Genomic DNA, 20,876 nt, shown 5'->3' on the forward strand with positions numbered 1-20,876 from the left:
GTGAGAAAGCATTTTAGCTTTGTCTGATATGCTGACCAAAAGCACTGGAGTTATCCTTTGAAAGTTTTGACTTAAACGTCAAATGTCTGAAAGGTATGTTGATCACGTACACATATTTTCAATTATACTAAATCTTCCAAAATGCTTTGTCATGAAGTTATCCAACCACCTAAAAGACTTGAATTTTAAAGAAAGTATTGGAAAAAAATAAAGGCAATGTCTGCCCCTCAGGTAATGAGCTGACTTACCTCCCCAACAGTAAGGATGAGAATGGGGTGCTGGGAAAATGCACACAGAGCCTGGTATAGGCAGGAGAAAACAGGAAACCTTGGTATAGCAAGAAGGTACAAAACATGGAGACCCTTATCAACAGAGCAAGAAGGAAATAAAGATGTACACAATGCACTTTGCATGGGAAAGCATGAAGAACTGGTGTAGACGAGCACAAACAACTGAGGGAAAAGGGGTTGGAGGATATTGCTTTGGTGGAGGACAGGACATCAGGGATATAGTTGTAATTATGATTAATTTGGGGAAGTGGATGGGGAATGGAGATCATAGAGATAGGGAGCAAAGGGGATACAAACAGATGTGGGGCAAGTAAATGCAGCTCAACCAGAACAAAAAGTATGCTTGGGGAAAATAGGGAGCATTGTTACAGAAGTTGTCAAAAACCAGGAGGCAAATGCAGCTACAGGGAAAGTGAAAATTGTTGCGATTTGCAGGGAGTCCTTGAAATAGAGGGCAGTACCTATGAAACAGTGAGAGGACTGGGCTGTGACTGTGTCATGACAGTGTTGTAATGTGAACTCAGCCCAGAAGTGCATGACCTCACAAGCTTCTGGACCACAGCTTTTAAAAGGAAGCTGCGCCTCAGCAGCATGGAGTGCTTGTATTGATTAATGGGTACAAACACTACTACATATTACAGCTTCCTTTTTTCCCCCCCCCCCCTCCTTAAGGTACCATAACTTCTTGGGTGGTGATTTTTATACTGCCAATAAATAGTGCTTTGAATCCTCTTCTCTACACTCTGACTACACGACCTTTCAAAGAAATGATTCATCAGGTCTGGTATAATTACAGACAAAGAAGATCCAAAAGAAGCAAAGGCAGTCAGAAAACATATGGTTCATCATTCATTTGGGTAGAGATGTGGCCAATGCATGAAATCACACCAAAGCTATCAAAGCCTGTTCTTTGTACAGACTCCTCTGAAGCATCAGTGACTACACAGTCAACCAGGCTAAATTCATGCACATAAATACCTTTTGAACCTTCATGTTGACATCTGCACTGTTAACTTCACATATGTGGATTTACTGCTTTGCAGCAATGAGGAAAATAACGAGGGGACGCTTGACTCACCAGAAGTCCAAGCATGAAGAAGATAGATCAATGTGCCTACTTGCAGGTAGAACTGATAAAAAAATAATTTTCCCATCTCGCAAGAATTCCTGACCTTTGACAACTCATCCTTGATCAGGATGAAAAGTCAGTCTATTTTTCCTCCCTCCTCCTCCCCAGGAGCATTTAGTGTGAGATTGACAAATAGAAGACTATCAGTCTTAATAGGTGTTGTGACATCTAAGTTTTAATCACCTTGTGCATCTAATTAAATGCATTATGGTTAAAATAATTTAGGGAGCACAACCATTCAGCACTTCTTTTGAGTAATATTGTACTCCCCAGTGTTACAAGGGTAAAATCATTTTACCTCACCTAAAACAATCATCTTTGTACACAGAAAAAGGTATAAGGATCGGCTAGAGGCAGTTTCTTCACATATACTTACTGAAGAGAACATTTTCCATTACAAATTACAATGACTTCCTTAGTTCTCCTGTAATACTGCACTCTCAGTCCAGTGGCCTAGAACCCCAAGATAAAAGAAATGCCTCTTTTGCATTGAGGATTTTGAAGCTTCTTAAAACAAAGTTAAAAGCTACTTCTAAATGTTTGCACTTAACTTCCTAAATATGTAAGAAGTAGAATTAAAGTTTAGTATGACTCACACTTTAACTGTTTACAGAATTTTGGATTATCTTGAAATCAAAAGTTATTGAGCATCTTGTTTCCACTACTGTATGTTTTATTGAAATAAAGGATGATCTGCTGATCAAAGTGACTTCTCCTCCAAGTTGTTTAGCAAAATTTTAGGTTACTGGAAAAAATAGCCAAGTGAAATCCTGCAATGTGGATTGCCCTTTTAATTATCATTCCAGCTCAGCATTCTCAGTGACCATAACTGCTTTTTATAAGGAATATAAGGACACCTGTCCTTACCATTACTTCTGTTTTCACTTAAAGTTGATTATGGATGTATTCAATGTTTTTTTGTTTGTTTGTTTCCTACGAGTAACCTCAGAATATTAATTAGTTCAAAATTTGTTGTAACATCTTTATTCTTTCGATAACAAAACTACAGGTTGTCTTTTAAAAATCCTTCTACCAGTGAAAGTTAGGCTCACTACAAGTCATGGTACAGCCACAATCTCCTGAATCTTCCCATTGCATTTCAGCATTATTTTTTCACATTACTCTGGTAAGGGGTACAGAAGTTTCAATGCAGCTATGTATTACAGATTAGTGATCTTTCAGACTAAAGGTCCTGTTTATAGTAGACACTAGATTAACTAGTTACTGCTTGAGGCAGGACATACAATAGGCCAAAACCATAACAAGTTGCTAGCCTAGAGATGGGAGAATACAGTTCACAGACACTTTTCTAACTGAAGGAAGCTTGTACTAATACTTCAAAATAATCCATCCTATCAGTAAGCAATACAGTTAAATTTCTACCATGCATATATCTATGGTCCATGCATAAGGCACTTTGTATTTATTACAAGAAGTCTAGTGTAACATTGTTTGCACTTATCAAACTCTTTGTAAAAGAAATGCAGCTTTATAGAAATACATTGCAATACTGCCTAAAATAGTAAGATTTGGGATAGGGTGGCTTATCTATACCTCTTAAATAAGACCTCAGTAGCCATAGTATCCCATCCTCAACCTGAAGAAAGAGCGTGCATAGAGAAAAAGAGAAATTGACAGGTTTCTCTGGAGTTAACAGGGCTTCTTCCAGCACAGTCAAAGTTCTTAAAAAAAGATGGCTGACAATACATCTTCATAGGATACCACTTCCCCACAACCGGTGAGTTCTAGATGTACCTTACAAGTTAACTTTGTCTCCCTTATATTAGCAAAAATGAAAGTTCTTTCATATATGAGATCACCTGAGCTGCAAAGGAAGAGTCTAAAAGTTACAACTGACTACTCCCCCTAAACAAAGTTATTTTACTCAGAGACTTATACACAGTATCCATACACATATGAGTTATCAAGTTTTTTCCAAAGAACTCTCTTTTAGCTCAAGGGGAGTAGTTGATGAAAAAATAAACTCACCATGTGAAATCACTAAAAAAGTTGTTAAAAAAAATACTAGGCACAGCGTGCAGTAAGACATTCAAGTCTAATATAAGCAGACAACCTGGTATGATCCCAACCAAGCTGTAGTGTCACAAGGCATGGTCAGCAAAAGGTGAATACTGTGGGATGACTCCACCCTCAGCATCCCTCAGCAGGCAGCAGAAGTTCCCGCTTTTTCCCCGACGGTACGGTTACTCGCTGGGTTTCAGGGAATCATACCCCTCCTTCAGCAGGTCCCGCCATGTTTTAAGAAATCTGGCGTTTTCCGAACATTTGGTCGCAAGCTCTTCCACCTGTGCTGATACAGCAGACATCGCCTCCAGGATCTTTGTCAGCGAGAAGGCAGCCTGGAAGACAGAGCGAGAAGTTGGCGGTCGCCCAGACGCACCCGGAGATGGCCCCCGGCTTGACTACCCGTTTGCCCCCTGTTATCCCAGGGTCGCGGCAGCGGGGACGCCTCAGCCGGAGCCCGGCAGGAGCGGGGCGGAGGGGGGAGTCCAGGCCGCGGGGACCAGAGCCGCCGTTACCGCCGCCCCGGGACAGGCCCCTTCCCAGCGCTTCCCGCCGCGGGGTCACTCACGTCGCCGATCTGCATCTCCACCTCCTCCAGCAGCTCCTGCGGGTCGCCGGCGAGCTGCTCCGGCGGCCGCGCCCCCCTGCTCCAGCTGCGGCTCCTCCTGGGCCCGGCGCCGGGCGGGCCCTCCGGGAGCGCCGCGGACTGCAGCGGCCCCGCCTCAGCCATGCTCCGCTCCCCCACCGCTGCCACCGCCCCAACGGCTCCGCACCCGCCGTAACGCCCGCTCGCCCCGCACCCCGGCCCGCAGGGCTCCGGGGAAAGGCCCGCCCGTATCCCGGCATGCACTGCGGCGCACCAAGCACCGCCTTGGCGACAGAGTGCTGCACCGCCCTCGAGCGGGGAGCGCGGCTTGGAATTGTGGGCGTCGCGCTGCACGCCGGGAACGGTAGTCTTTCTTGCCGTAGTGCCCGCCTGGATCAGCTACAGCTTGGTCCCGTTTGGAGCGCACACGGCGCACAAACATGTAAACCATCGCGCCGCTACCTCCATGTGTCTGTGCTTAAATATCAGAGGAGGGAAAGGGCTCTTTTCGCGGCCCTGGGTGGTGAGGCTCATGCGTGATGCGTCCCCGCCGGCGCCCCGCGCGGGTGCCCCTGGGAGCTGTAGTCCGCGCGGCGGAGGCGGGGCGGAGGGGCGTGTGTCGCCCCGCAGGCAGCCGAGCGCGCAGGCGCGGCGGGGCCGAGGGGAGCCGGGGAGCGCGCGCGGGGGGCGCCTGGGGCACAGCCGCGAGCTGCCGCCATGCTGCCGCCTCTCTGCCCGTCCTCCAGCCGAGGTAACGCGCCGGCTCGCTGCGGGGGCACCGGGCCGTGGCGGGGGCACGGCGACCTGCGGCGACGGCGGCGCCGCCCCTGGGCGCGGAATTGGAGCAAAGGTCGCCGCGGCGCGGGGGCGGCGGGGTGGTCCGGCCCCCGGGGGAGGCCGCAGCCGCCCCACCTGCATCGCCCGTGGGGAGGTTTCGGGGGCGCTGCGTGGCCGCTGTCCCGCAGCAGCTCGTTCTCGTCGGGGCGGTCTCCGCTCGTTTAAACGTCCCTCTGAGGATTAAATCATGTAGTAGGCACCGGCAAGGTTTGGGCTAGCTGTGTATTTTATTTTAACGTGCTTTATCTGGTCTTAAATGTAACGTGGCCCTATGAAAAGGTGTCTGTTTTGGAGTGATCTTTGCTAGGCGTTACGTGTTTGAAAAGCTAAAGCAATTGGATGTATGTTGTTATTGAAGTAATAACCTTAGATATAATGTTTTGGTAGCAGTTGTCAAAGAACTTCATGAGAGCAAGTTTTTGCTCTTTTCTTAGAGATTTTTTGCGCCACTTCATACTGAATTGCTTCATGTTACGCGAAATATCAGGTTTGTAAATTCTCAACTCTGCAATAACACAGTCACACAAGTTCCCGTTCGTTCAATGAAAAGAGTCTGTCCACTCAGATGCCATTTCAGAATTTGGACCTGCCTTTGTAATTATCAAACGTATTCCTAACTCAGTTTCGCTTTTTATTTTTGCCGCATAGTGAGTATATTTCTAATGATACTATGTAACTCAGTACCATCAGTTCTGCTCAAATAAAGCACCTAAAAAATGAAGTTAAGGTATCATGTTTTAATGTATATTGGTGTAGTTGTTATCCTGCATATGAAATACATTGCTTGCTCTCAGATCCATTATTTGAAGCTGTCCTGTTGCAGGTAAAGGGTACTTGTGAGTCATAATAAGAATTACTTATTACTTAGTTATGTTATGTTTGTTATGTACAGAATTGCTGTTGAGCAACTGACATAGATAATACTTTTAGATTATTACCTTGCCTATAGAGACCAGTACCCCAACTGTCACTATGTAGTTATGATGGCGGATGTTTGTGGTGGCCTTGTTAATCTCCATTGACAGTGAAACACATCAGCCATAGGATGTTGGTGATTTTGCTTATGTAGCTTTGCAGAAATACTGTATTTCAAATACAATATTCTCCCTCTCAGCCCTAAAATTAGACTAAGGAAATCCTTAATGGAAGGAAAAATACCACTTAATGTGCATTACCTGACAAACCTTTTAACTATAACTAGTTTCGGTGCTACATTTACTAGTTCTCTGAGTGCAGATCACATACAACTTCAAAACATGATTTTTTTTTTCTGAAAGAAATTAGAACAAGCATGTAACGTGCCCGTTTGTCTTATTTTGCTCATTTAAAACTTACGTATTTGTCCATTTGCTTAATGAAAATGACTCATTTGTTGTGGCAATAATTAATGTTTCTGTAGCAAAGGTTAAGATTACCTGTATCTATTACCTGTATCTATTCCTAGCTTTACTAAAGTATATTTGTTTAAGTCTTGGCTTTTACTGTAGATCATGCCATTTACTTTAGATCAGCTGCTTAGAATCAGCAACCCAGGCTGTGTGTTCTGAACATGTGTTGAGATTGCGAAAGGGATGAACTTGTATGTCTTCTCTACAGTTTAGTCTTTTTTAATGATGTCTGCAATAAATCTTTTGATGTTAACAATGAAATAGGAACTTAAAATGTCTTTTCCCTTTGTACATGCATGCTGTAGTGTGTCAGCTGTCAGAATTGGTTGGCTGGTGTACTTGTTCCTTGAGTGGTATTCACTTAAAGGGAAAGCCCCCTACTTTTTTTTTTTTAGTATAAAATTACACATGCACAATCCTAGTTGTTGAAAATTTAAAAATCTGTATATACACTTCCTCGTCTTCATTTGACCTAGTAGCCTTCTAAGACTCTGTCATATTTGTTGTGCCACTTGTGTCTCTGAAAAATATAAAATTTGGGGAAGCAAATGATTTGGTGAATCTGTTTTTTATTTTTGCAGCATGTCTGTATTTTCGTGCTTTAAAGTTGATAAAGAGACACTGCCTTCCATCACTGTATATTGCAGGATATGCATCTACTACCTCTGTGTCTCGCATAACTACCCATTATACTATTTATCCTCGGGACAAAGACAAACGATGGGAAGGTAAGTGAAACTGCATTTTAAAAGCTTCTTTTTATTATTATTACTCAGTTTTAACAACACTGAAATGTGTTGCTTTTTTTTTTCTTTTTACAGAGATTCTGTTCTGTTAAGTTCAGTACTAATATTCCAAATTAAATTTTATGGTTGCTATCTCACAATGATTGTATTTAGCCCTATAAAATCGGGTCAGATTGAACTTGATTCTAGTTATGTCAAGAAAATACATAAATGATTTTTACTTGAATGACTATCACAACAAGATTTAATTCAGTTGGGTCCGTACTTTTGGATTTTTCAATTGCTCTCACCATGACAATTCATGACAAAATAAGAGGAATATATATCTCTGGCCATTCCAGTCTATATATGCAGGATTTTTTTGTTGTTTTCTTTCTCTCTTCCCTAGAGTTTCACCAAGTGTCTTCAAGACAGCTAGGCAACTATGCTCTTATTTTTAACATTGCTGATACTTATCTACAGTGTGTAGAGATTGAATATGTTTTTATGGCATATCTTCTTACCACTTGCAAAGAGTTGATTTTACATTGACAAAATAAATGCTACTGTCCTTCTACCCTCTTCCAAGTACCAAAGTGGGCATTCTGTTGAATATTTAGCCTTCTTTTACACAAGCTGAATGTTACCGTGATATGTGCTAGCAGTATCACAAAGCAAGGTTTAGTGAGAGAGAGAGTAGAAGAAATCTGAGATCCATTTGCTTTATCATCTTTTGTCCTATTGAAGGAGTAAACATGGAAAGATTTGCAGAGGAAGCTGATGTTGTCATAGTCGGAGGAGGCCCTGCGGGTCTTTCTGCAGCTATTCGACTCAAACAGTTAGCCGCTGAGCATGGCAAAGAAATACGTGTTTGTCTGGTGGAAAAAGCTGCTCAAATTGGTGCGCATACACTTTCTGGTGCTTGTCTTGAGCCACGGTCCTTAGAAGAACTTTTTCCAGACTGGAAAGAGCGGGGGGTATGTATGAACATATAAACATTGCAATTCATCTCTAGGTTGTGATAAACTCTGTATCCAACTCATTCTTGTATACCTTCGTTCCATTTAAAATGTGGTGACATGCCAAAAAAACCCCAACCCTATCTTCTTTTTAGTCTGTTTTCTGTAGGGCATCAATGCTAAATTTTTATGTCTAAACAGATACACTGTGGCCTTTGCCTTTTTATACAGTAGTCTTACTGCACATACAAAGTATGTGTGGTGCATCCTGGGATGCACTAGATTTGCTCCATTTGTGCAGAATCCAACTCCTGTGCATAAGCAGTAAGATAACGGATTCTTTGCAGTGTCAGACTTGCTGCTTCTACACAGTAATTCTGCATATACTCAGAAAATGATGTACAGTACACTGATTTTTGTGCAGACATAGTGATATGATGGAGACCTAAGATGCTTCTAGGAGAGAGGGTAACAGGCAGAGAGCTGCCACCTCTGTGAGAACAACCCATCTGACCCGCAGCCAGCTCCCTGATATCACCTGGGAGCTGCAGGAGGTGGGCTATTGACTAGATGTTTTGTCTTACTGGGCTGAACAAGACCTGGAAGTTGAGTTCCCTTCTTTAGAAATCTCTGGTATATTGATGTAGTACAAGCATATGTACAAACTTGGAAGACCTTGTACAGTTTTTTCCTCAGTAGCTGTGTTCATTCTTGCCTGATCACTGTTTCATTAGGGTACTTTATCTTCTCTATTGTGAGAAGTATGTGAAGCATGTCTGTCCTATAGAAGTGCTTTATTAGATCTTTCATTGACTGCCAGTTTGACTTTTTTTTTTTTTTTTCCGCCTGACAGGAAAAAATAACTCTCAGTCCTGTTTTTATTTTCTTTTTTGTGTAGGCTCCACTTCATACTCCTGTAACTGAAGACAAGTTTGGAATTTTAACAAAGAAATTTAGAATTCCAGTGCCAATCCTCCCAGGTAAGGTTTGGTGAGGAACTCTTTGGTAAAGAGTCATTTCCTTAGTGTCTTTTTCAGCTTTTTCATAAATGAAGCAATTTTGTTTCACTATAGTACAGCAAGCGTATGTAGAATGTAATAGTTGACAGTGATAAGGTCCATGTAGGTGATGGCTGTAATGACACGTGACACTACTGTGAAGATAGCAGTTGTAGCAAAAGATACAACATCTGATGTGTGCAACTTCTGTTATTTTGCTTAGTGTTCTGCATTTTGTGTGTGTTTTTTGTCTAGGACTTCCGATGGTTAATCATGGAAATTACATAGTACGGCTGGGACACTTTGTGAGTTGGTTGGGCGAACAAGCAGAAGCTTTGGGTGTTGAGGTGTATCCAGGCTACGCAGCAGCTGAGGTAATAACATCAGTGTATATGTGAGAGGGGATTTTTGACACCCCCCCCACGCACTTCACCCCTAGTTATATGTACATTCACAAGATTCCTCTTAACAGAAGTGCACTAAAAAAACTGTGCTTCAGTGTCCTAAATTCCCAGCCCAGATCCAGCAAAGCACAACTGGACTACAGTGTACCTGAATAATTGCATAATCTTGACCATTAGATGGCTGAAAGACTTGGTGCTTAGAAGTTCTGCAGTTGCTTTTTTTTTTTTTAATGAATGGATTAAAATGACAGATCATTAAAATGTTTTTTTATTTAAATATTTCCAAAGGTTCTTTTTCATGAAGATGGTAGCGTGAAAGGGGTTGCAACTAATGATGTAGGCATTCAAAAGGATGGAGCACCTAAAGTAAGTAACCGTCTTTTCCATAGCTAGAGCTCTAATTATGGAATTGATATATCTGTTTCTAGTGCCATCAGTAATTTTGCTGCACCCTGAGAAAAATTACAGAACTCAGTATCTGTCTTAAGGATTCAGTTCTTCCATCTCTACTTATAAAATGGTTTGTCAGTATGTGGAAGTTTTGGTCTCAGAACAGTGTAAGCTGCTTCTGAGATCAGTGTGAAAAGCCTTTGCAGAAAGGAGGCCTCTTTAAGAGTGACTCGAAGGAAAAATTGCAAGGGTGCTTTGGCGTATGTGGATTCAGGGAACAAAGGAAGGAGTTCCAGGAACTCCTGGAGAAAAGGCATGGAGGTGAAATGGAGAGCTGTTGTCCAACTGGTAACTAGCAGTACGTAAGAGAGTTTTTCTGGCTGATTTTTCTGTGGTGTTTACAACTGCAGTCACATTTGTTGACAGTCTGTCTGCAGTGTTGGGGCAAGGTACATACTGAATCTTCTTACCTTTTTGCTGGTTGGCCACATACCTTTACTTGCTGGATCCAGAACGTGACTTCTTGCCCTAAGTGTTGGACTTCGGCAGACTTGGCGGAATCCGGAACCTCTTGCAAGCGTGTTGGTTCCCTATGCAATGCACAGGGTGAATTCAGCACTTCAGAATAATGCAGAAGAACCTTCACACAGAAGTAGCTAGATACAGAAATTCTGAGTACAGTTTTTTGTCTTAAATTTTACTATCTTTATAAAACTTCTTACTAGTTGCATAGAGTTTCAAAGAGGTATTTACTTCCACATAGAAGTCTGGGCTATTTTCCCCATTTAAGGTAGGGGATGAGAAGAAAAGACTCGTTCTTGTTTTCAGAGAACAAACCCATTGGAGGAAGAACTGAAGGCAGGGAAGAATAATGCCTTTGTATAATACTGTCTGTCTCCAAGAGTGGCTGTGTGCATGTGGATATACACACGCTTATTTTCAGCTATACGTTTTCTCCAGTAGGAGGTGCAAGTAATACATACATTTGCTGTAGCAGTGAAAAATTGATTTAATTTGCAGTGTCAAGGCCCTGAACTAGGAATTTTTTAAAGTATCTGCAAAACCTAGAAAACTTTTCCTTTTTTTCTGGAAGAATGTGTCTATTACAAACATTTTATTTGTTCTCTCCTTTAATTTGTAAATAAGTAGTCTACCGGTGCTGCAAACTTCTGTGAGTATTCAAGTATATAAGCTATCTATTAGGTCAGCTGATACTACCTCCAGTGCATAAGGTTCAATTAAATAAATACAGTGTATATAATCTTCAAGGCAAGAATATCTTCAGTGTGCTTATACAGAGCCGAATAGAATAGACTGTGGTTAATGAATAGGGTCTCACCCTCTGATCAGCACAAATCAAATAAAAATGGCAGTGATCAAAGTGTACAGTAAAAAGTTGTACATCGATTCTTGTGTAGATGTTGGAGAAGGGTGTTAACTCTGAAATACAACTTTGTCACGCTACTGCAACGTTTCAAGCATATGAATCTCTGATACTGACAAGTTGTAATTTATTTAATAATCATAAATCCAGCAGGAAACTTCCCTTCAAATTGGATGGTATATATTTTTAATCTTTCGATCAAATAATAAATCCACATAGTTCTCTTAGTATTCCACAAAATCAGTTCATTTTCAGATTAACAGTCAGAAATTCAAACGATATAGAAAAGATCCAGCAAAATCTTGTAACTCCTGTTTAAAGGTAGTTCCTGATTAAAGGGAACATTTCACTTGCTAGCCCCCTTTCAGAGATTTTCAACTAGTATGTTATGAGCACATTGCACCTAAGAGACAATTCAAAACCAAAGCAGTAAGCTTATGCTGAACCTATGCTGGCTTCAAGCACAGTTACCTTGAGATGCTCGCTTGGCTACACCTAGCTGGCTTCATCCAAAGCTATTCTCATTATCTTTTTCAACATTAAGCTTTCTTGCTCAAATCAAGCTTATTTTCTTTAAAATATTGTTTGTTTGTTTGTTTTCCCTGAAAGATTACATATGTTTACAATCTAAATATACAATCTAGTATCCCTACATTGCAGATATATAATCTAGTAATACTCTAGGCTAATGTGTTCACAGTTGCTGGTGACATGTTCATACATGAGTATGCTGGTTCTCCTTACCATACTCTGAATCTCATTCTTGGAGTTTTTGGTGAGAAATTGTTCAATACTGATACCTAATACTAATGTAATTTTATTATATGTTTTAATATGTAAGACTGATGTAATATTTGTTACAGTAACATTATTCTGAGGTAGTGGGTTACTTCTTTTTGGGGTGAGGGTAACACAGGTTTTCCTGGTCTGGCATTTCCTTGTAGCCTCTGTCCCATGTACATATCTGGAACAATGTTTTATTATAATGTGATTTTATGAGCAGAACTTAAAATGTGAAGTTATAGGTTAAGATTCTTTGTTCTGTTGGGGCTCCTTTGCACCCTGTGAACAAGCTGATGTGATATAAGGATCTTCTGTCTGATCTGGAAAAGATTCTTTTTCAGTAGAAGAATGATGATTAACTATACTGGTGCTTGCTGTATTCGAATCCCCTTACAAGACTTGCTGGGAGTGTGCCATGGTTAGATGGGAAAGACAGTTGAATTAGAGCCATAGCATGTGATGGTTTGTAGGTTCTGGGCAGTGGCACAAGGTAGTGTAAAATCACCTTATTGCCCTCCATTCTCTTGTTGCGAGTTTGGTGTGGCACAGATCTAAACTGTTGATTAAATGCTCTACTTTTACAGGCTAGCTTTGAAAGAGGCTTGGAACTCCATGCTAAAGTCACAGTCTTTGCTGAAGGTTGCCATGGACATCTAGCCAAACAGTTGTACAAGAAATACAATCTAAGGGAGAAATGTCAACCCCAGAGCTATGGCATTGGATTGAAAGAGGTATCCCCTACATAACTTTAACAGTTGAAGAAGATATTGTAAAGCTATAAGCTAGTTGTTTCTGTTTATAAAATGTTAGAATAATAAGTTTTGAGAGTTACGCTTTCAAACTTCAGAATCTTTGTTATTCTGGAGTTGATCAGAGAAGGCTTGTTCTTTGAATGTCATGACTGTTTCATTTCAGCTGCTTTTTGTATGTGTTATAACTAGAAGTAATTTAGCCTGTGAATCCACCCTGCTAACTACTTAATTTGATTCCAAATTAAGTTCATTTGTGAAATCTATTGCCTGTAATTAATTTTGGTAGTTTCAGTAAATGGGCAAAGGATTCATGCTGCCTAATTTTATGTTTGTTGGGGCTTGGGGGGAGTGGAGGGGGGAGAAGGGGGCACCTGAGCAGGGAAGAAAAGGCTTTCTATGGGCTATGTATTCATTAGACAGAGAGAGAGAAAGGGGCTGTTCCAGATGGTGATTCATGCTATCTGAAACACCTTATAGATGAGCTTTTTTTCCCCCAAATCCCTTCCCTGGGCTTATAAAATTGGAATGGGGGCCAATTTATATTTTATACTCAGGAAAGCTTGAACTAAACTATTACTAATGAAAAAGAGCTGTTGTATTTAAATAGAGTATATTCATGGTTTGACTGTAACGTACTCCTTTCTTCATCCCTTTAAGCATGTATTTCCAACTAAAAAATATCTGTAAAATGATTATTTTAGAATTTTTTAGAGAATAACTACTCTGTAAGTGTTCCTATGCACGTCATGGTCTTAATTACAATTTTTAATACCTAAGTCGTAGTTTAAGCAGAGTTTTGCAGTAGAGTTCCTTTGTTTCCAGATGAGACTGAGGTTTCACTATGACTATGCCTACTTTAGCAAATGATACAGACCAATAGGAGTGGATCTGTAAAGTGAAATGGTTGGTGCTGATGAGCTCACATACATGCTATGCACATTTCAGGGTTATTTTTACTTTGGACTAGCTCTAGTCTGGTCCCATGGACTGAGTGCCCATTTACGACTGGAATGCTTTAGATGGGCTCCTGGAGCTTGTCTTCCAGTTTAGTTTCATGTGAAAGGAATCTGGTTCATGCCTTCCATGACTGCTTCACAATGCAAACCAAAGCACATTAAGTGGGGGCAATCAAGAGTCTTGCTCAGAAATGCACTCCTTAATCCATTAATGCAGATGTACCCTCCATGCCTAAGCTGATCTAATGGTGCTTGACTGCTAAACAGGATAGCTCCACTCTCCTTCCATCGTTAGGCTGCAGCTGGCATATAACTCCATGGTGAAGAAATGTTTTGTCAGATAATCAGAAATTTGACACGCTAGTGAAAAAGTGAAAATGTTTCTACAAAATCACCAGGGGTCAGATGAGTACTAGAGCTGTGTAGGAGAGAGTGGACAGAGGACAACCTGTTTGGCAGCAAGTATTTAGATCAACTCAGCCTTATTGTTAGACTCTAGTAATGTTTCTTAAAGAAAAAGGTCAATGTAAGCATTGCATTCATTAGCAGAAGTATTTATTGAAATCACCAGTAAAAAGCAAGGTCTTGTGGTTAAAAGAAAATTTTGGGTTTAATGCTGGAGTCTCAGTTAGGTTTTCTGATGTACAGCATTTCAAGGAAGAGAAGTATTAGCAAATTCTTAAATGGTAATCCAAAAGAAGTAGTTGTAACTCATTACTTCGTCTTTAGCTGTATGAATTTAAGTATAAGTCATTGCATAGTAAATTTAAAGTATTATTTATGCAGTCTTTTTCCTTCTGTACTTAACTGTGTGTTTGTCTTTTGTTATGTTATTGATAAGCCCTTACTTTGATTATAAAATAGTTTCTGGTGGTCTTCATTTCAGTTATGGACTATTGATGAAAAGAAATGGAAACCAGGAAGAATAGAACATACTGTCGGCTGGCCTTTAGACAGACATACTTATGGAGGATCCTTTCTTTATCACTTAAATGAGGGTGAACCTTTAGTTGCTCTTGGGTTTGTGGTAAGTAAAGCTTTTTTGTTCAGTCTTCATTTTTACGCAGTTTCTTTCCTGTTTTAATGTGAAATGAAAACACAAAAATAGAAACACACAAAGTTTGGTACTTAATCTTTCTCCCTTGTGCTTATTCCCATATAAGGAAAGGTTAATTTGTCATTAATCTGTCTTTAATCCAGTAGAACAAAATAGAAATCTTATAAGTGCATTTTTAGCAAACCAAACGTATTTTAACCTGCAGTCTTGATAAAGCCCAAAACAGTTGATAAATCAAAATTATGCTTGCAAAATTTATGCAAAATATTCAGAAGTTAGGAAATGTCAAAATCCACTCACTTCGTGTAACCTTAATTAAGTTCCCTCTTCATGTGTCAGCCTAGGATGCATAGCCATTTTGTGAGAGGAGAAGAATGTAAATGGAAACTCTCTGCAATTCCACAGTCATTATCCCATCATCCCTTCCATTTCTGAGCTCTTCAGTCTATTCTTATCCTTCTTTTTCTCCCATTCTCCTTGCCTTCTTTAGTAGCTGTCTTCTTGAATTGGACGAGCTGCTGCTTCATTCTTATTGCCTCTTTGTCAGGAGAAGCATTGAGATCACTAGAGAGACTGTCTCCTCCAGCCAGACAGTGATGCAGGAGCAATAGTAGGAAATGTTTTTCTGGCATCTGCAGTCCTAAATGAAGCATGCAATATTTATTTTGTGCATGTGCTTTACACACAAAAAGCTTTAAGTGTCAGGAAGATGACCTGGACTTTTAGAAGCATGAGATTGAGATGACCATTTGTTGTCCTAGATTTCAGAAAGATTCCAGATTTAAGGGTGCTAACTATATTTTTGCCTACCTTTTTCTAAGAAATGTTGAAGAAACTTCTATTTATTTTTTCCTCAGACATGCATACTTGTCCTGGGCATTAATATTGGCATTAATAAATATAGACAGTAGACATTCAAATTCTGTTTGTTTTTTAGATGGGTAGAAAGCCTGGTTCTTAGAGAGAGTGCTAATAAGCAATGTTCATATTAGCTCCTGTTCAAATAGGAGAAAACCAACTTTTGTGTGCACATACAAGCACTTTTTGTCTTTGAACTGTACACCTTTGTCATCTCTGAGCTGATTCTTGCAGTAGTATTATCTTACACTTATTTTGAAAATCCTTTGTGAACTTCATCTAGCAAGGAAAGCAGATGCAGTTTCTGAAAGCAGTGAGCGGCTAGAGAAATTGAGGTACTATTTGTTGCTGACTCATGATATATATTGTTAATTCTCTCAAAGCTTAAAGGAGCCATAAATAATTCCTTTTGACAAAAGAGAAAATACAGTAACAAAAGTTCTTTAAAGAATGTATTAAAGATGGAAAATGCAGGGTGTATCTTTGGGCAAGTTCTCAAATGAAATAAGATGTGAATCCTGGGCATTCAGTCAACTGACATAGTCTTTTTCTTCCACTCCCCACCCCCATTTTCTGTTTTCGTCATTGCTCTCTGGTGCTTTATAGCAATGGTTCTTGTAATTGGAAATGATAATTGACTCAGCTAAATCTTGTGAAGAACTGTTTAAAATATGTGAGTGCAAGGACATAACTATGTAGAAATAATTGTTTACCTCTCCCCTCCAGCTTGTCTGGAGCAAACAGTTTTTGAACACAACTTTAAAACAACTTTTCTCATTTATCGTGCCCACTAAACCATGTTTAATGTAATTTCACTGTTTTATTTTAAAGACAGATGGAAGGTGGTTACAATACAATTAAATACTTTCCATGCTTCAGGTTTTAGGTAGGTCCATCAAAATTCTCAGGCTTGCTTCTACTGTAGTGCTAATAGAATGTATTTTTGGCAGTAGTTCTTTAAGTAGAAAGATTCTGAGGTTGTTTTAATATGAAATAGATTTAAAGTGTTGATGTGGTAATACATGATTGTTTTCTTTTACAACTTTGTTGAAATTTCATACTTTATTTTCAGTGATGTTAAATTTATTTTTTATTTTCTTTTTTTTAAGGTTGGCTTAGATTATCAAAATCCCTATTTGAATCCATTTAGGGAATTTCAGAGGTGGAAGCACCATCCCAGTGTACAGCCTACTTTGGAGGGTGGAAAAAGGATTGCCTATGGTGCCAGAGCTTTGAATGAAGGTGGTTTACAGGTAATTTTACCATGATTTTTTTTTACTATTAGTGCTCTGTCGCCATGCTTGTATTGCTGTGAATTCAGGTTGCATACTGTCAGGAAATGAAGATGAATAGGGCCAAAAGTTTTGCTGGACAGAAAATTCTCTTCATCGTGTTGCAGACTGACTGCTGAGACTTGCTAGACTTAGGTTCTGTCAAACTAACAATCTTCTGACATAGTCAAATTACTTTCTAAATTAAATAGGAAGCAGGGTTTATATGTGAATCAAATGTGTTCAGCAGCAAAGAAACTAGAGGTAATTGTGGTTTGCCTGTAACCCTGGGGAAGAGAGGGTGGCATCAGTCATGGGTTCTTTTGGAGGGGAGTTCGTAATTGCTGGTTTATCCTAGCAGAGGGAATGTCTTCCAGTGTCTTGACCCTTAACAGTTTCAGTGCCATCACTGATTTATGTAGCTTGCAGATAAGTCTTCACCTCTTTAAGTACAGATACTATAGGTATCTTTCATGCACAACTTTATTTGAATTTGCTGCTGCTTACGAGATGGAATACCTTATTCATCAAGACTTAAGGTCAGTTGAAAGGATTAGAATAACTTACATGAGAAATAGTCCAGAACTTATTACAGCTCCATTCTTTTCTACTTGTTAGCCTCTCATGTGGGATTCTTAAAACACAAGACGTTGTTACGTGTCCTGGATCCCCAGATCCATCTTCTAGATGCTTCTTTCAGTTTGGAACTTAAAACTTGCCTGAGTATTCCTGACCCACTGCCCATCTATGGAGCCATTGCCATCAGAAAGTGTTCTCTGACTTCAGTCTTTCCTCTTTGAGTCCCTTTGTTAGTATAAATGTGGCTTCAGGCAGCTTTTCCAATGCAAGTAGAATTTCAGTGATGTGGTGACTGTTATCATTGTCTTTTGGAGTTCAGGATTGGATACAAGTGTGAATGCCTGGGACTGAGTTACGGGGATTCACAAAATAACTTCTTTGATTACACGTGTAGTATGCAGTCAGTTAGTCCGCTGGTCGATTACTTCTTCTAATCTGATGTAAAAATGCATCATGTGTTTTACGTATTTAGTTCGTGATAACCACTGTGTTACAAGGTTATTTAAGAAACCATTGTTGGTCCATTATTAACACAGATAACGTACAAAGTATGGTTTAATCTAGACATTTATATAAGAGGGGCTTCTCTTTCCGCCCAGTGCCTCCACTGCACTAGTAACTCTATCACAGATAGCCATTATTGAATTTATGGCTCGGATGAAGTATCCAGATTGTGACTTCAATTACATACTTTTTACATTGCTCCAAACATACAGCTGAAAGAACATAGTATTTCTTTTGAGTCACTTACAGAAATTATTTGTGCTGAGTTCTACAGGCAGTAGAACTACCATTCTTGTGCATCTGTGTTCCCTACTGTTTGGGCTTTTTCCTTTGCTGGACTTAAACAATGTATCACTTCTTTTGCACTGTTCCTACTGTAAAGCCTATTTGACTTGTTTTTGTTTCTTTTTATTTTCTATGTTAGAATCATTACGTTGATCATGAAGTTACACTATTAAGTAGCTTTTTTATACACGCTTTCAGTAAAAAAGCCTTATTGATGAATCACTTAGGCTGGGGGGGTTGTTTGTTTGTTTGTTTGTTTGTTTAGAGTAGCTCTTCTTTTGCATATGTTGCTTTGATAACTGTAGAAATCTGTCTCATTTGTATCCCTGGAGTACAGGAATATTTTCTTATGTAAGTGGTTCTGTATCTCTAATTGTTTTTTAATTTTGATGATGGTATTGCTTCAAACAGATGTATATAATTACCCTTGATCTAAGCTTTATTATTAGTCTGCTGTAGATAACCTCATGACCATGCTCTTTAGTCTTTAACATATAGTCATACTAACTATAGTGCGAGAGAGAGAATGCTCTTGGATACTTTCCTAGTTTTGTAGCTTTTGGACGTGTGGAGAGAGGAGACAGTGTTTCATGGATTACATCTACATAGCTGTTATTTTTATTAAGATTGCAAAATCAAGCACTTAGAAATTTAGAAATTGCCATGCAACCTCTGGTTTGTCTCCATTTTGTCAAATTGCTTGAAAAGACTTAAGAGCTTTGTGGAAAAAAAAAATAAGGGTGTTGCTGCTGTTAAGGAATGTATTGTTATGAATATCAAAGAAGAAAATGAAGGAAATTAATCATGTCAATGACCGATGCAAGTGTCAAAATGTTTGACTTGCTTAACGAATTCTCCGCAGTGAGCCGAGCTACTGGGAGGAGGTTATTGGGTTCAGTGTGTGCGGCTGGGGGGCGGAGGGCACTCTGCTGGGAGCACAGTTCTTGCTGTCTTCCCTCCTCCAAACCAGCCTTGCTTTGTCTCTCCCCTGCCAAGATGGTGGCTCCTCCAAGTGCTCAAGTCAAAAGGGTTCCTGTATCTCACCCCGTATCCCAGGGGAAGGGAAGGCTTGTGCCACACTGGCATGATGTGTGCCTTCAGCTCTACAAACTGCCTATGAAAACAGACATGGATTTCCATGCTACTAATAATAAGAATTATTAACAAAATGTTTGTACAGTACATATAACCTTTTCTGTATATGACGTCTTTAATTTCACTCATACTTTGTCAGTATATTAGTCATTATGTTCCTTTTGATTGAATCAGTTAATGCAGAAAGAGAGTATTTGAGATTACTTCACCATCTCTTTATGTAATTCAGAGAGCCAGTCAAGATGGCTCAAGATGAAAACATGACGTTTTTATGCTTGTCAGTGCTGCACCATTGCATCCTATTAGATATGACAGAATAACTGTTTTCGGTTAACTGTTTTCAGCCAAAGCTCTTGTGGAAAGAGAGGACATCCTACCTACTATTTAATCTCTTTGAACTACTGTTACATAACTTCTCACTTCTGGTCACTGAAAAATAAATTAAAAGCTGTAGTTACATTTTCAGCCTAACTTACTTTTGCTATGAACAAAATCACTAAGTCTGTGTGACTTGAGCAAATTGTCTAAAACATAGGGAAAACACTGGGTGTAGTATGACTTACTTTAATAACTACTATATGAATATTCAAAAGTAGCCCTATGTGCACAGTGAACAGGTAGTTGCTAGTGAACTTGCCAGCTTTGGTGGGGGGGGAGGGCTGTGCCTGAATTCTTATTTGCTTACTATGCCAAGATTACAGGATTAAGTAAAGCAGTTCTGGTATATTTTTAGATAGTGCACATAAAAGTGTAAAAGTATTAATAGCACTCAAGTCTCATGCCAGTTTGATTTCCAGAATGAATTTTCTCTTCAAAAAAGACAAACCTTCCTTTCTGCTTCCTTTTCAGTCTATACCCAAACTCACCTTCCCAGGTGGATTATTAATTGGTTGCAGTCCTGGACTCATGAATGTCCCTAAGATCAAAGGGACACATACCGCAATGAAAAGTGGCATTCTGGCTTCAGAAGCCATCTTCAGCCAATTAATCAATGAAAATCTCCAATCAAAGACAATAGGTAAGATCACTGTAATTTAGCTCGTGTTCAGTTGGAACCACCAACAGCTTAGCTGTAACTAAATGTGTATGAAGGAATTGGTTGGAGATAAAAATAAATCACAAATGTGGTGGTTTAAAAATATTTATACTGTTTACACTGACAAATGATTTAAGAAAGAAGCAAATTCATAAAGTTTTGCTTAGTTATTGTGAAGCACTGATCCTAGTGGTAGAGCAAAAACATACCTTTAAAGAGCATCCGCAAATAAGCTTACACTTCCTGTATAAGTAAACAGAATATATACTTTGTTCCTACAAATGTGTTAAAAATTAGTGCTTTTGTTTATGATCCAAAAAGTATTATTGAAAGACTGCAGAATCAGAAGGCAAAAAATTAAAAGCAACATGAAATGTAAGCAAAGCAGTGAGGAGTAAGCTTGAAAAATCTCACATGATTTTGTTAATTGTAGTAGTAAGATGCTTTTTTTTCCCTTCAGTCCTCTTCTTCCATCTTTTAATTTTACAGAGCCTTCTCAGTGTAAGACTATTGTGTATTTCCTATTATATGTGATTCAAACACATTCTAGTAATCACCTGATCCTGACTGCATTGTAGTGATTCC

The 20,876-nt window shown here is 39.6% G+C and overlaps 3 protein-coding genes across 10 annotated transcripts in view; 2 read left to right on the plus strand and 1 right to left on the minus strand.

Moving 5' to 3' along the window:
- Positions 1–2,124, plus strand: part of RXFP1 (relaxin family peptide receptor 1) — a 53,837-nt gene extending 51,713 nt beyond the window's left edge. For all 4 annotated transcript variants that reach the window (XM_013951754.2, XM_013951755.2, XM_013951756.2 and 1 more), the window contains one exon: positions 963–2,124. In XM_013951754.2, coding sequence (XP_013807208.1) covers positions 963–1,264 — 302 coding nt within the window. In that variant the 3' untranslated portion in view covers positions 1,265–2,124. The remainder of the gene's footprint in view (positions 1–962) is intronic.
- A 256-nt stretch (positions 2,125–2,380) lies between these two features.
- C5H4orf46 (chromosome 5 C4orf46 homolog) lies at positions 2,381–4,246 on the minus strand. The gene is made up of 2 exons (XM_067297865.1): positions 4,013–4,246; positions 2,381–3,779 (listed from the first exon to the last, which is right to left on the minus strand). The coding sequence occupies exons 1-2, from the start codon at positions 4,172–4,174 to the stop codon at positions 3,624–3,626; spliced, it is 318 nt and encodes a 105-aa protein (XP_067153966.1). The 5' UTR covers positions 4,175–4,246; the 3' UTR covers positions 2,381–3,623.
- Positions 4,247–4,727: 481 nt separating this feature from the next.
- Positions 4,728–20,876, plus strand: part of ETFDH (electron transfer flavoprotein dehydrogenase) — a 31,578-nt gene continuing 15,429 nt past the window's right edge. For 4 of the 5 annotated variants that reach the window (XR_010884387.1, XR_010884388.1, XM_067297867.1 and 1 more), the window contains exons 1-10: positions 4,739–4,781; positions 6,837–6,983; positions 7,728–7,957; positions 8,838–8,919; positions 9,193–9,311; positions 9,630–9,707; positions 12,483–12,629; positions 14,493–14,633; positions 16,631–16,774; positions 20,105–20,273. Coding sequence is in view for 3 of the 5 variants with exons in the window: in XM_067297867.1 (XP_067153968.1) it covers positions 4,748–4,781; positions 6,837–6,983; positions 7,728–7,957; positions 8,838–8,919; positions 9,193–9,311; positions 9,630–9,707; positions 12,483–12,629; positions 14,493–14,633; positions 16,631–16,774; positions 20,105–20,273 (1,291 nt within the window). In the remaining 2 variants the exon portion in view is untranslated. Of the gene's footprint in view, positions 4,782–6,836; positions 6,984–7,727; positions 7,958–8,837; positions 8,920–9,192; positions 9,312–9,629; positions 9,708–12,482; positions 12,630–14,492; positions 14,634–16,630; positions 16,775–20,104; positions 20,274–20,876 lie in introns of all 5 variants that reach the window. The other variant, XM_067297868.1, reaches the window with a different exon arrangement.

The sequence above is a fragment of the Apteryx mantelli genome, chromosome 5 (genome assembly GCF_036417845.1).
Source record: "Apteryx mantelli isolate bAptMan1 chromosome 5, bAptMan1.hap1, whole genome shotgun sequence".
NCBI lineage: Eukaryota > Metazoa > Chordata > Aves > Apterygiformes > Apterygidae > Apteryx > Apteryx mantelli.